The sequence below is a fragment of the Aquila chrysaetos genome, chromosome 7 (genome assembly GCF_900496995.4).
Source record: "Aquila chrysaetos chrysaetos chromosome 7, bAquChr1.4, whole genome shotgun sequence".
NCBI classification, from domain to species: domain Eukaryota; kingdom Metazoa; phylum Chordata; class Aves; order Accipitriformes; family Accipitridae; genus Aquila; species Aquila chrysaetos.
Window position 1 is genome coordinate 45,632,730 of NC_044010.1, and position 15,042 is coordinate 45,647,771.

Sequence of the window (15,042 nt, forward strand, 5' to 3'; positions counted from 1 at the left end):
GAATTATTCTCTTAGCGTCGTCATGAAAAAAGGATAGATCAAAGGTTGCAGTGGGCTTCCGTAACGCCAGCTTCAATCATTCTTCACGGGCATGCAACAAACAGACTTGCAAATGACTGGCTCTCATTTGAAAAGCATTAAACAGATCTCCCTTCTGTTTTAAAAAAGAGGTCATACAATTTCCTTGCACTTGCCCAGGCATAGGACATGATCTACAGTCAGATCTAATGCACTGGAGAAACAGAATAGAAAGAAATATTTCATATTCCTGATTGACAACTAATTGTATTTTCCTCATTATATCCAAATAAACAAAATGCATCTGGGAGAAATAGGGATGAAAGAGGAAAAGGTTCAGGGCTTTTTATATCAAATGCAGTGGATATCGGGGGCGGGGGGGGGGGGAGTGATCTACTAGATGCATCTTTCATTCATTAAGTTGTTCTTTGTGATTTTAATTATTTCAGTTATTGAGATGCCATACTTCAAAGTAGCTTATAGTATTTCTAACACATTGTATTGAAATAGGAGAAAGGCAGAGGTTTGAAGTAACATGTTATTATTGGACCTAATGATCCATAGCACGCTAATTGCTCATCTCAGTTATGCCCAAAAAGTATTATATCATTTAATTCCCCCTGCTCCCATGACAATTCTTCACTTTGTTTTTTTCTTTCCTGAAAGGTAATTTGTATATGATAAAATCTTCCCTACTGTTTTTTTCCCCCCAAGTACTATTGCAAACCTTCACTAAAAAACACCTGTTAAAATTATACATTTCAGCAATGGAAATATCATCCTTTGGTGTGACAAATTTGTAATCTTATGTAGCACACAGTGATAATTATCCATACTAAATGTACTATATTAGACTTGTTTTCCACATCTGAAGTAAAGTGGTTATACAGGATTTTTTTGCAGCTGGAGAAGTATAAAAAGAATGGCACAAAACATGTAAAGAGATCAAGAAGAACCAATAAGCCCTATTACTAAATACATCCTTTTTTTCCTCTAAGGTTCTTGATCACCATGAGCGGCAGGGACAAAGAACAGGCTGGTGCCTGGGCACTCCCAGGGCCTTCCCCAGCTCCAAAAGATGGGATGAAGTTTGGGGTGAATTTTGGCCTTTGCTTCTGTAAAATCCCTTCAGCATTTTGTCCAGCTCAACAACAATTTTGCCAGAAATGCTCCCAGCTCTGTTCATGCTCTTCACTTCTGGGGCACAGCTGGATGGAGATGGAGGGCATTAGGTGCAGCCCAACGGGTACCAGATTAAAGGGGAACTTTCTGGGACTGGGGAGGCTCAGAGGACTGTAAGGAAGCTACCAACTCAGGTAGTCTGAAGTCTCTATTTCAATATATCTGGCACTGAAGACTCGTAACAATGAATCGTGCCATTTGAATGGTATTTTATTTCTCGTACTGAGATGTGAAGTGATAATTTAGCTTCCCTTTATGCAAATAGATGCAACTGTTCTATAGTGGTTATGCTGGAACTGGACACTAAAACGCCACTAAATGTTAAATATTTGCTAAATCAGTTTTCCAGCAAGTGCTGATGACTTTTTGATGATTTTTCTGTTCCAGTGCCATGTACTGTTTCTTTTAAGCAGACAGAAGACAGATCCAGAATATTTCAAGGACAAAAGCAATCTGTTGTCTGATATAAACCAGCTACATTTGTTTACTAAATTTCATTTTGATACGTACTCAAGCAAAACCAATTTAAGCTAAGGTAACCTTTAAAGAAGAGAAATGAGCAAAGTATAATTCTTTGAAAGAACCACAATTTTATCGTTATGGCAGAAGGTCAGGGTACAGAGAAATCTCTTCAGAAAGCAAAGCTGGAAACAGGTCTGCAATAACCACAGCAGAAAATAAGTTCACCTTAACAAGAAAGGACTTTCTTCTATCCCCAATTACCACTTAGAAAGTCACTTGGCTCATAAGAATTCTCTTTGAATGCAAATTTATTTGTTTCTAAATTGAATGTGTCTCTCTACATATATTGCCAAATTTCCTGTTACAGGGACACATCCAGATTGGAAGATGGCAAACCCAAAATATTCAAAAAGTTTGATTTTTTTTTTAACAAAGATTTATTAAGGATATCTTTCACCAGTAACTGGCTTTATATAACTGCAAAATAACTTTCAGAAACTGCTGTCAGAAACTTTTCACGGTCTTACCCTGCCCTAAAATAGAAAGATATTGAATTGTACAAAAGCGGTGATTTTTCAAAATTAAATATATGTGACCTATAATTACTCTTCCTCAGCTACAGCAGCACATGGGCCTGCTCAGGCAATCATTTATGCATATGGAGATACTCTCAAGCACCTCAACAGGCACAGGCAAAGGCCCACTGTTAATCTTAGATATTAGCAGAAAGTGAACAATAAACTGATAATAAACGGCTTCTCAGGGTATTCACTTCTGTTCGGGAAGTGTTAGCTACCTGATTTACAATTCCTTTTAATACCTGCCATGTGCACACTGCTGCATCTGCATGCTACAGCATTGAAACTCTTCCACTCAGGTGCACTTAATTAGCAATTCCTGTGAGAAATCAGTCATCAGTTTAAGACGAGCGCAACACATACAGCTCCCAAGGGTAAGAAAAGTTATTGCACAAAGCAGCACTTTTCAAAGTCTGTTTTTTCAATAGTAAAAGCAGGACGCAGCAGAGAAGAACACACAACCCAAGGGCCAAGCTTTCCCTACAGAAGGACAACACAGTATTCCTCTGCTCTACCTGTTGGTCATCTTCAGCAGCGTAGACTTCTTCTCCATGCCCTCTTCTTTGTCTATATGTCTTTCCAATACCTTTCCCTGTTATTCCTCATTTCCAGGTGTACGGGGTTCCCTGGTGCAGTACTTACCTAGGATACTCTGTTCCCCAAAAGAAAGGCTTTTGCAGTTCTCCTGCTGGGAATCCTGCAAAAGCAGAAACAGTAGTAGTGAGGTCCCTAGCTCAATGCAGCTGAATAACAATCACAAGGCCCAAGGGTTTGGATTTTATGACCTTTTTTGTTTAGTTTCAGAAGAGTTTTGCTAAAGGAGCTTTCCCTCAGGTGGTAGTTTCAGAATGCAGTAAAGGATCTTTGGAGAAGAAGAGATCCTCCCTCCTTCAGGACCACAATGGCAACAAGATGCTCCACTGCACAAACCTTATTTTATTCCATGGCTACACGCATGTCTGTGTGTGTAAGTGCATGTGTTCCTGTGAAAAAATGCCTAGTGTTTCCTGTGAAGAAAACTACTGGATTGCCCTCAGATGTGTTGACAGATCAACAGAAAATATATAGGTAAGATGCAACAAGGACTCAGAAGGTGTTAGCTTAGTGAGGCTTCAATGCAGCAAGAGGCATATGAAAGTGCTAAAATGTAAGCCTAATTCTATATAGTGTCTGAAAATCAAAGGTAAATGAACGTTCTCAGGCACTTTGGTAAAGGAGAGCTGTAGACTATTAAGGCTGTAGAGTCAGTCTAGCTACAGGAATTACCTGGCTCCTTCTGGTAGACTAACTAGTCACCAAAACCCTGCCAATGGAGACACTCTAGTGAGTGATGATCTACTGATGTTGCACATAGGAACCAAAATTGTTCCCCAAATTCAAAGTCACAGGTCTATTTCTAGATCCTGGATGACCTTTCAGTGCCACAATTCTGAAGACAGTGTGGCTGAACATGGTAACAGTTTAACAACCCAAAGAACTGCTAAATAAAATAGATGCCTATGGTCAAAGTTTTTATATGCTGGTGAAAAGTGTCATCCTTCCAGGCCCACATGTGGAATTTGCTGTCTCATGTCAGGAATTCCCATCTATGAAGCACAGGCTTGCACCTACTTTGAAGGTTACCCTACATGGACATCGCCTTGTCAAGGAAGAACCAGTTTCCTCAGGTGATTCTCTTGCTTTCCCAGGAACCTCTGCTTCAGCTTATGGGTCTCTCTTCAAGAAATCACCTGGCCACTCACATCAAAACAAAAACCACATTCACTTGATTCTAACCTTATTCAGGTTTTTGTTAATGTATAGGACATGGATTTCTTTATATCTGAGAGAAATTGTCAGGCAAGATTTTTGTCCTTTCCTTACAAAGTCTTTAAAGACAATATGCTGAGTGTAATTCATGTCAAATGATGTGCTAAGTGGCATGTCCTCATGGCCTGCCCATCTGCTTTTTTCCGCTGCTCCTCCTTGGCTGCCTTGACTACCTATTTGCAATCAGCTACAAAAAGTGTGTTTTTCAAACTTATTTTCTAAGTGCTTTTTCTCTTACTTCTCCAGATGCTGTTTTGTTGTTTCAAGCATGTTATCATTTGCTTTTCCAGTACTACAAAACACAATTGTACCAATGTCAAGGACAAAGTTTTCCTGATCTAACTCTCTTTGCCTCCCAGCGCGCACAGAAGAGTATTTACTCTATGTTTTTAAACATCTCACAGCAATGGTACGCTTACGCAACCTGATGAAAATTGCTTGTTAGTACACTAAGTTAAGAGCTGGTGTTACGAGCTGGAAATCTAGTCCGAACTACATTGCCTGGTTCATTCCAAATACTGAACCTCAGGAAAGGTTTTTGGACATGCCAAAGAGACCATTTAATGAAGGAATCACTAGGGTCCACTCACCCTGAATGATCCTCTCCGCACAGCAGCAGATGAGAGGAACTGTGGCCAAAAAGAACAAACGAGCCCATACTGAAGACGGTATGAACCAAGGTAGCACAGTCACCCCACAAATCATGCTTAGGGATCACACCGTCCTGTGCGCTGTCACCACACCAAGAGGCTATCAAGATCTCGTAAGGAGCTGCAATTATTTTGTCCGTGTATAGACCTGTGTAGCGAATTTGCACTTGTCTGTGTGCCAGGTAGAGGTAATATACATTATTTACAGTAAACTAGGTGCAAACCTTCACTCAGGCTCATCCATCTAAGAAATATAATCTAAAGGTGTCTTCACAGCACGTTGCTGAAACAGTCAGATGTGCGTTAAGCCATGAGATAAAGTTTTCACTGAACAAGGCATGTGAATGAATAGGAAGAAGCTCCAATCCTGAATCCATACAACAGGTTGATAATTATTTTACTCCAAGTCAGGATCCATTTTAGGTAAGACATGCCTGAGCACAGAGCTTGTTGAAGGAGTGATTTCTGCTTCTGGGCAGCTGTGTGAAACACCTTTGTAGTCTGATTGCACTAAAGGAAGCTTAGGAAGTACTTTCAGGCCAAAGCAGAGTCAGAGGCCACTAGAATGTACTACACATTTAAGAAAAACTCAGGGAACTGGAATGTATTACCTACAATAGGATTTTTTTTTTCTTTTTTAAGAAAAAAAATTATCTAGTTTTGAAAGTGATTCTTGGGCAGCTAGTAAAGCAAAGGTGTCCTGTTCTCCAGAGATTAGTAGCACTAAATGAGGGAGGGTGCTTGTCTACTATTGCACCACTACAATGAACAGATTCAGACTTGGCAACACAGGGAATCCCTCTGTATGCAATGCGTCCCTCAGGCAAGCATCAACCAGATCATCCTTGGAGGGAACAAGGATAACAATGTCCTAGACCTAGAATCTCCTTTAAATTATAACAGGAGATGGATCACCCGACAGTTTCTTATTTTGTGCTGTTCAGAATGCCTCAGTTTAGGCAATTCCCTTGTGAAGACTGTTTCTTGCTTGCTTGGCATATTGTACCTAAAAGAATTAATGACAAAACTCAGAGAGCTCATAGTAGGCTGTAGAAGCAATAAATGTTAATGGGATTATTTATATGCCACTGGAGTTCAAGCAAGCACAGGACTGATCTGGAGGAGTAAGTCAGCCAGACTTCAGCGAATTTCACATCTTAAGGAATGGATACAGGCACTGGGAAGATACTTTAAGCTAACACTTCCCCATAAATTTAGCCTGTAGTGCAGCTTTTCATGCTTCCTTCCTCCACACAGCCCCAGAAGAGGGATATGGGCAGAAAGCCTCTCTCTCTGTACACTTTATTGCTAGTGCAGGCTCAGAGCCTACGCTCAAGGCCATTACTCACCAACAGCACACAGAAAGAAAACTGTGTTGCCTTATTGCAGACCCCACACAAACCTATCTGCCATATGTGGGACCTGGACTTGCAGAATCTGCCTTGTCTACCTTCCTACAACCTACCGACTTCTGGAGCAACGTCATAGGACCGCAGCATCGTTCTGAGATGGACACTCACGGCTCACATGCCATAAGAGCGCTGGAGGTCTGTGGACAGCTGAGTTCAAGCTGTCACAGGACAGCACTGATGCCCTACGTCCATGCATCTTAGAGATGGCAAGGTGGGACAGCCAGGCTAGATCATCCTCCAGACGGACTTTGTGCCACTGATCACAAGATTTTAGAGCCCAGCAGTTCTGATCAGAGCCCTTTAAGCCCAGCAGTTCAACCAGTTTTCAGTCCACCTGGCTATCCGCTTGTCTAGCCCATTCTCAGCAGCTTGTATTTGTGAATGTTAGGGGAGACAGTGCTGAAGATCTTGCTAAAGTCAAGATGAATCGTATTCACGGCTCTCCTCTCATCCACCGAGCTAGTCATCTCATCGCAGAAGGCTGGTCAAGGAAACTATTTCCAGGATTTACTCCATCATGTACGCAGGGACTGATGCGAGGCTGACCAGCTTGTAGTTCCCTGGATCTTCCTTCTTGAAGATAGGAGTGACATTTTCTTTCTTCTAGTTCTCAGGAACCTCCCCCAGTCAACACAACCTTTCAAAAGATAATCAAGAGTGGCCTCACAAGGACATCAGCCAGCTCCTTCAGCACTCGTAGGTGCACCCCGTCAGAGCCCACAGACTTGTGTCTGCCCACTCTGTTTAAATATTCCCTAACCTTCTCCTCCTCCACTGAGGGTAAGCCTTGCTCCAGACTTCCCCTCTGGTCTCAAAGGCCTGGGATTCCTGAAAGCCAGTCTTACCAGTAAGGACAGAGGCAATGAAGGCACTGAGTACCAGTCTTTACCTGCACAGGACTACTTTTAACTTAGTTCAAAATTTCTAGCTTTATTTTATCCATTATATCAATTTCAACCTCTTTCCACAGCAAGGTGTTCTAAAGCTTGTTAGAATATATTTCAAATTTGAAACAATTTTTTTTTTCTTTCCAATTTTGCAGGGGATTTACTGCCATTAATGAACCCATTTACCAGCTAATACCTTCATGGTATTATTATAAACATTTTGCAGATGAATGCCCCGAGACCAGTGTAATATTGTTACTTCACCAAGGAGACACAAGCAATCTCATTTCATCTGATAGCTCACTGAAATGATGCAGACTAATAATGGATGAAGTAAACTAAAAAGACATGAGATGGCTCACCAAATCATAGAAAATTTGGAGTTCAAATCTAAATATGAATTCAAATTCTATAGTTCAGTTACATTATTCAGTTATATTGCATGAAATTTTTAACTGAGCAAGACAAGACCTAGTAAAGCCTTATTCCAAGTTAGCGCATTTACAATTTCCAATAATTAGTTGATTTGTTTAAAGCAACTTCTGACAGGCTAGTGAATCTGGTATGTAAATAATGGATATGGGAGACAGCTGTGTTAAATTGTGTGACATACAGGGTAATCTGCCAATTGTTGTACTGGCAATTCTCAGGTGCATTTAAAAGCTGTAACTTGTTTTTCAAGTGTCATTGAATGAATTCAGATGGAGAGTTTTAAAGGGATAAGGTATAAGCAGAAGACTAACTGCTGGTCAGTAAACAAAGGATATCGAATTCACATAAGGAATTAAACATGAAGACAGCTAGGATGTTGGTTAGTTATCTAAAACTAGGGGCAGGATACATTTGTTTAAAATGGTCCCACAGACTTCTTTTTGGACAACTGAATCTCTTCCCAATGCCTTTTGAGAAGACTTTGCATGTTCTGCTTGGGCTCTAGCTGCCAGTCTTGATGGGCAAGGGTCTTCTGCAAGTTCTCTCTCAGATACTCCAGACATGAGGAAACGTATTGGGTGCTGTAGAGCATCCCAGCCAGCTTTCAGCACCTATTTGTAGGTAATTAGGATCAAACCCTCTGTCATAACATGGACCTGAATCCTACACTTAATTTCAAGTTTTATCCTGTGGACAAAGAGGATAGAAAACATAAATTGTGTAAGGATAGAAAAAATAAACTGTGTAAGGCACAGTAGCTGTTTCCTGCTATGCATGCATACAAAGCTTAACTTTCCGAGGAGTAGTGAATAAATACATTAACAGATAAAGAGAAGTGATGGTCTTAATGCAGAGGACTCAGCAGCCTCTGGTTCAATTCTTGGCTCAGTCTCTGCTTCACCTGACAAGAGGCTCTTCGCTGCTCATGAAAAAGAGAGAAGCCAGCATTTCCCAACCTCAGTGGGGCAACATGAGGAGAACCGTGAGATGGTTTGTGAGGAGCCAAGGAATACTGTGTCCTAAGGGACTAGGAAACCTGTGAAAACACCTGTTTTTACAAGGAACTTTAATCTTTATTGTCTAAAGGAAAAAACTCACTAAATTCCCCAGAAAAAAAGAACAAAGAAAAAGTTATCGTATTTTATACATTTATAGATAAAAATTTTAGGAAGAAGAAATAAAGAATGGATGTAAGGATCATGCATCATCTCACCTGTGACTGTAGTTAAATAAAAGAGAATACTAGTCATTAGTAAATAGGAAAAATTGAAAATGAGGGCTCACTTAAGAACACTTAAAGCTTACTTAATAACAGGGCTCAGAAAGTGTTCAGTCCAAATCTGTTATGATCGTTAACCTCCTGGAAACTAATGGCGCACTTGAAACTACTTCATCAATAACCTTCTAATTAGTCTCGTTCTTAAGGGAAGAGAAAGCGCCCCTACGCGCAGCCCGGCCAGCGCACCGAGTGCTGTTTGCCGGCACTTCCCCGGCTCCCGGCAAGGGAAGAGATCTCCCTCCCAACTCGCAGCACCAGCAAGCCGCCAGAATCAATACCCATGTGCCGCTTTCTAGAAAGATGATACTCGTTGGGTAATAGGAGTTCTCATCTGTGGTTTTCTCTATGGATGCTAATTCGAACGCAATTTTAAAATTCTGGTTTAGATTATATCTTCTTCCTGTAACATGTAATGAAGCCGGTCTCTAAAGAGGCCTCTTGACTTTCACTAGAGAACTGCAGTACAAGCACGAATGACTTAGAAGGAGCATGGGTATAAACTTACAGAGATAATATCAACAGCAGTTAATTATCCAATACATCTATTCAAGCTTACGCCTCATGAGTGTGTTGCTTATATTTGCCTCAGTTCACTGTAAATCTCCCTTTCATTACTGTTCACAACCCACAAACGTTACTTTTTTTGATATATTCTAGAGGCATATATATTTACACTTGGAAAGAAAATTAAATACACCAAATGTCTAATGAGCAGTTCCCCTCTATCCTTAACATATTCAAGGGCCGATATTTTAGTGCTCTAAAGAAATAAAATCTTTTCTGCAATAGAAGTATGCTAGCATACTTTGATCACCGCTTGTATCTATTTTCAGCACATATTTGTTGACTGCTCTAGGGCTCATTAAAATAAACAGAGCCTTTCGGAAAGTGTTTTTGTGTTCCAATGATGATAATTAAAAAGATAGTATTCATGCTGCTTAGATTATATGAAGTGTACTTAGACACCTTTTCAGAATCTAAAGGCAATGACATGTACCTGTTGTCCTCGTTAAGTACCTATAATTGAGGGGAAATCGACGAGCAAACGCAAAGAAAATTGAAAAATGATCCACACTAGGATGGAAAAATGATTAACAACCATTATAAACATGCATGGTTGCTAATCTAAGGCACTTTGAGTTACAGAAAAAGAGGAAATAAATAAATAGAACTCATGCAAAGAGAACATCAGGAGTAAACTTCTATAATACTTTACTCTCATGTAAAGAGAACACCAGGAGTAAACTTGTATAATAATAAGATAAATTATATGTACCACATTTTTTAACTCTGCTCTTTGCAGCACATCTTACCTTGATACATCTACTTATTTCTCCTTTGGAGATATTAGCAGAATTGTTGGCCATTCAAGTTATCAATAGTTTAGTAATGAAAATGAAATGAAGCAATAGCAAACATAAGGATGTTTGTACTGAAGTGCAGCAAAATTTGTTACAATCTACTGCATATGCAAGGTTTGCTGTATTCTCCCAAATCTAATAATTTTCTAAATCATCTAGTTTCTACTCTCTATTAATTTTCATTTTAGTGAAGAAAGACCTTTTCTTTCAAGTAATTGAGTAGTCAAGTTAAAAACACTAACAGCTTGCCCGTGTATGAAGATTGCATGGACTTGTATGGAGATCGCAGTGATTTCTTGTTTAATGCCTATGTCAGTGATACAGGCTACGGAGACAGAAGAATTTGTAATCCTTCCATCAGGAGTGTGCCAGAGACCTCCCTATGCTCAGAGCACAGAAAGCAAAAGCATCTTCCTGAAGTTCAGAAGTGATCAGGACCTTCAAGTTCTCCTCCACTTCTGCAGGTATCTGATCAGAGCTGCTTTTCAGAAACCATGGTTCAAGGCACTGATGCTGCTTTTTCTCTGAAGTCTTTCATGAAGCCTTCAGTGACTAATCAAGTTTGGGGTTGCTGTGGTTATGTTGATAACATCACACAGTACATTTCCATTTCCAAACTGAACGGTCTTAATTTTTAGAATCAACTTTGGAACTAAGTATTTTCCTGCTAATGTAGAGGCTGCTTTCCAGAAGCAATTTCTATTATACATTTTAAAATTCTCATTTCTTAAATTCTCCTTCTTAGTAAACTCATTTACCAAAAGCAAAAATAGATGGGCCTTGAACACACTAAAATCCAGTTTGCTCACTGAAGAGCAGGGGCACTCAAGCAGATGAAGAGCCTATCTGGTTCATTCTCTGATTTCCAGCAGTAATCAGTAGTAGATGTGTAGGGAAAGAGCATCAGGCACCTATCTGTGAGGTAATTCTTCTATTAGTACATCTTTCTACCTTCCAGCAATCAGTAGCAGAGGGACCTGTCCTCCTGGACTGAGTTTCTACCTGTCTGTTCTTTTGTTCAGAACAGAACACCCTCTTTTTCAGATCATCTGCTAATACAGTGACCAGCACAGATCCTCGTAACACACCCCTCCCACTATTTTGAAAACAAGTCATTTGTTCCTACTTCCTTTTCTTATCTCTAATCAGTCATTAATTTATGAAAGAACCTTCTTGTCTTGTCCCATGACAACTTCCAGTTAATAGCATTGGGAAAGAAACTCATCAAAAGTGTTCTATGGAAATGAACATAGTATATCAAGCATACTTACTTGCTTCTGAATTTCAAAAAAATCTAACGGACTAAGAAAGCATGATTTTTTTCTAAAAGAAAAAGCAAAAGCCAAGTCACGTTGACTCTTCCCCATTATATCATATGCTTATTCTTTATCTCTTATTCATTCATGTTGTGGTCATGAACAGTTTCCTTCACATAGGGGCTAGAATGACTTTTTATGCAGATTCCTCTGGATTCTCTTTTGAAAAAAAAAAAAAAAAAAAAGGGGATCTGACACTTGCCACACCTATTCTTCCTGTGCTAAGGCCACTATAAGTGATAAGCTACACATCAAAGCTGGTTGTTTGGCAATTTCTTGTCTAAGCTCCTTTGAAATACCTGGGAGAATATTATCTGGTCCTTATATTTGTCACAGTTCATTTTATGAATTTCTTCTAAGTACCTTCTGTTGACACTAAATTTGAAAGACTTCCTGGGACTTACCTCCCATAAGAAAAAGCTCCAGGATAAGAACTTCCCAAACTCTTCCAATGCAAAGAATCATCTTATTTTTATGCCTTAGAGACTCTCCTCTTTCAGTGTATTCGAAAAAAGGTTTTATTATTAGTTCTTATGCTCTTAGAAAGTTGGTCCTCAAAATCTTTGTGGGCTTGCTATATCACAACTTTACATTTAACTTGCTAGAGTTCATGCTTACTTCTTTTTCTCAAATAACTCTCATTTGTAGAACTTTTTTCTGTTGTTTAACTAGGCCTTTAAAAAGGCCACAGTTTTTGTAGTGTATCACCAGCCCCTACAGAACTTTGTATGGATTACTACTGAAAACAGCTGCAAAGCAGTAAGGTAATCACTGTGGGGCATAGATTTGCCCAGCAGACACATCACACAATACGAGTACACATAAGCTCGCAGACTTCAGCCTCCCGCAGGGCAGCTTTCCCGGCAGCATTAATGGGAGCTCAGTAGTGATGTGTCAAATATTTATATCAGCAACTTTGGACCTGAACGTGTTCCTCCCACATCTCGTGGGGCCTCTTCCCCTGCAAATCACACCAGTCAGCAGTGGAAGACTGTTTGTACTGTGCCTTTCTTTGAATCTCCCCTCCTATTTTGCATCGTTTTTAGGGCATGATTACATTTCTACCTCTCTCTCAGGTAGGAGAGGTTCAGAAAGAGCCACCGAAATCCTGTTCCTCTTAGGAACAGCCCTAAAAGGACAGTGAGCAGCACTATCCGAACTTCAAGGTCAGATGCCAGCAGCACAAGAAGGTCAGCCGTTATGATAGAAAATACAATTGCCTCTACACCCATGACTGATTATTTACGTCTGACAGCTCTCTGCTTTGTGACACCGTTAGACACAGCCAGTGTGAAATTTAGCTTCAGTGACTCCAGCCCCTCGTTAGAGCTTTCTCTAACGTGCCACGGCAGAGGGGCCAAGAGCTGAATGCCCCTGAAACTTGAAAGGACCCAATATTAAAGACGACATAACAGCAATGGTTCTTATTTCGTTGAGCAGCTTCACAGGTACCTCAGCGCCGGGATGGGCTCGGGGCAGTCTGCCTTCACTGCTCCCTCAGATGGTCGACAGAAATGTGGAAAATGCTTAATGATGGCAGCCCTCTAATTAAGGGAGAGCGGTCTAGGCCTAGAACTAATTTTAATCAAAAGAACTGCCTAATTATCACACGTGACTTTACAAATGAGCTCACTTAAACAGAAAAGAATTTAAGTGAGTGGTTTGAAGGCAAAAACAGTTTACAGAAATCGGTAGAACAGATACCAGCAGACCCAGACTGCCAGGCCTCTGCCGTAACCTCTTTGGTGTGATACATTCATTTTGTGCCTTTCAAAACCTGCTTCTCTCTTTCACCAAAAGAGATTCAGGAGAAAAAGGGGGAGTCACTCAGGGATTTTTGACATGCCTGTTCTTGAGGACTGAGACCACAGAGGTTATGGCAGCCACCTTCCAGACCCTGATGGCACAGAGCAAGAAGGCTGATTTAACTTGCGAAGCTAATAAGAGCGAAGAGAAGTGTCAGGGTGAAGATCACACTGTTGTACGCAGAAATGCTGGTATGGATTTTTAAAGCCAGTGAGAAATTTTCTACGCAAAGTCCCATTAAAGCAAATGGAAATGAACATCCAATTCTACACACGTCTTTGGAAAAACTCAGCTTTTTTACCTCATATGCTTCCAAACCAGGATTTATGCTCTCTAAAAACAACCAGTAACTAAAATTAGCAAAAGACAGGTTGTACTGTACATACAAGATAATTTCATCAAATTATACAGGTAAGAATTTTAAGTTAACTACAGGTACCACTCCTTGTCGGTATTGAACAAATCCGCTGGACACCACTTCTTAGGTTTTCTGGTCTGTATCACAGCCTACTCTAGTCACATTCATTGCTAAATATTTATCAATGCTAGAGGACTGAGTTGCTACCACTTAAAGAGTTACTGTATATTTATGGAGGTATGTGTACACAGGGTTTTGCTACAGAAAACAGAAGACAGAAACATCAAGCTTTAATAAAAGTGGTTTAGCTAACATTTGCAAAGGCAGAGTACACACACAAGCAGTCACTGCAACTCAGCTGACACAGGGCAACTCATTAAGCACCAGTAATCCAAATTTGTGGGAGCCCTTGGTTTTCCAGAACTATCCTCTCACTTAAGACATCTCACAGCTGGATTACCAGGTTTGAGCTTTTGATTTTCAGCCACAAACGCACAAACTGTACAGATATTATCTGAAGCTCGATACATACATTTCCCAAACAGGCACTTTATAAGGAGGCTCAGAAGTCAGATACTCACTGATCTGGTTGGTAGATGCACTATAAAAAGCATTTACAGTAGTTGGGCTTGTAAACCACCTGTAGTAAGAGCAAAAGAGAGCGGCTGTCAGTACACTTACACATCTTTATGAATAGAATGAGCAAAGACAAAAAGTGAACGCAGTGGAAGGAAGCACAAATGTTAAAGACCTAGGATACATTAAATATTTCTCCATTTCAACACATGCTGCCTACGCTTTCCAGAACACTGAAATCTGTTGTTTAACAGCTTTATTTTAAGTGCATACAGTCAACGAATGTTCAACAGGAGCGATTGTTGAGGTTCCTGTTACCTCATCTGTTTTATTTCTAAGAGACCGTTGTGCTCGTGAGGTCTGCCATGCTGACAAAGTGAAGTTCACCCAACAGAGGCTGCAGCACTGATAGCAGCTGTGAAAACTCTCTTAGGTGTCTTTCAACCACGTGGGGAGAAACTCCCTCTTGAAATGAGAGGAGAGCATTTTGAAATGAGTGAAGTGGCTTCAGATGCTTTGCTGAATGACTGCTTGAACAATTAGGATGATGCCAGCAACGTGGGCAGGTGCTTTCTGGGAACCTAAATTCAAAATAAACAGCTTCACATTCTGTAGCCTACACAATGAACGTGGCCATCAGTGTGCTCATAAACAAATGGACCTCTTGCAAGGCAAAACAAATTTAAAAAGGCATATTAGTATTTCTTCTCATAGTTAGATTTCTCATACATACTGGAGGGAAACCTAGATTTGCATAGCAAATAGGATTTATGAATCTCCTTAGCCTAAGCTCATCTATATTGACAGTGGTTTCACCCATGTGCGTGGAAAATCTCAACTGGCTTCAGCAAGATCCAAATCCCCTCTGATGAAACTCTGAGTTCAGTGAGTCCAAGTTTTCACTTTATGATTTTAT

The 15,042-nt window shown here is 40.2% G+C and overlaps 1 protein-coding gene across 2 annotated transcripts in view; it reads right to left on the minus strand.

Moving 5' to 3' along the window:
• PHEX (phosphate regulating endopeptidase homolog X-linked) overlaps window positions 1-15,042 on the minus strand; it is a 109,293-nt gene that overhangs the window by 15,915 nt on the left and 78,336 nt on the right. For both annotated transcript variants that reach the window (XM_030020871.2, XM_030020872.2), the window contains exons 15-16: window positions 14,132-14,190; window positions 2,883-2,937 (exon numbers count right to left, since the gene is read on the minus strand). In XM_030020871.2, coding sequence (XP_029876731.1) covers window positions 2,883-2,937; window positions 14,132-14,190 — 114 coding nt within the window. The remainder of the gene's footprint in view (window positions 1-2,882; window positions 2,938-14,131; window positions 14,191-15,042) is intronic.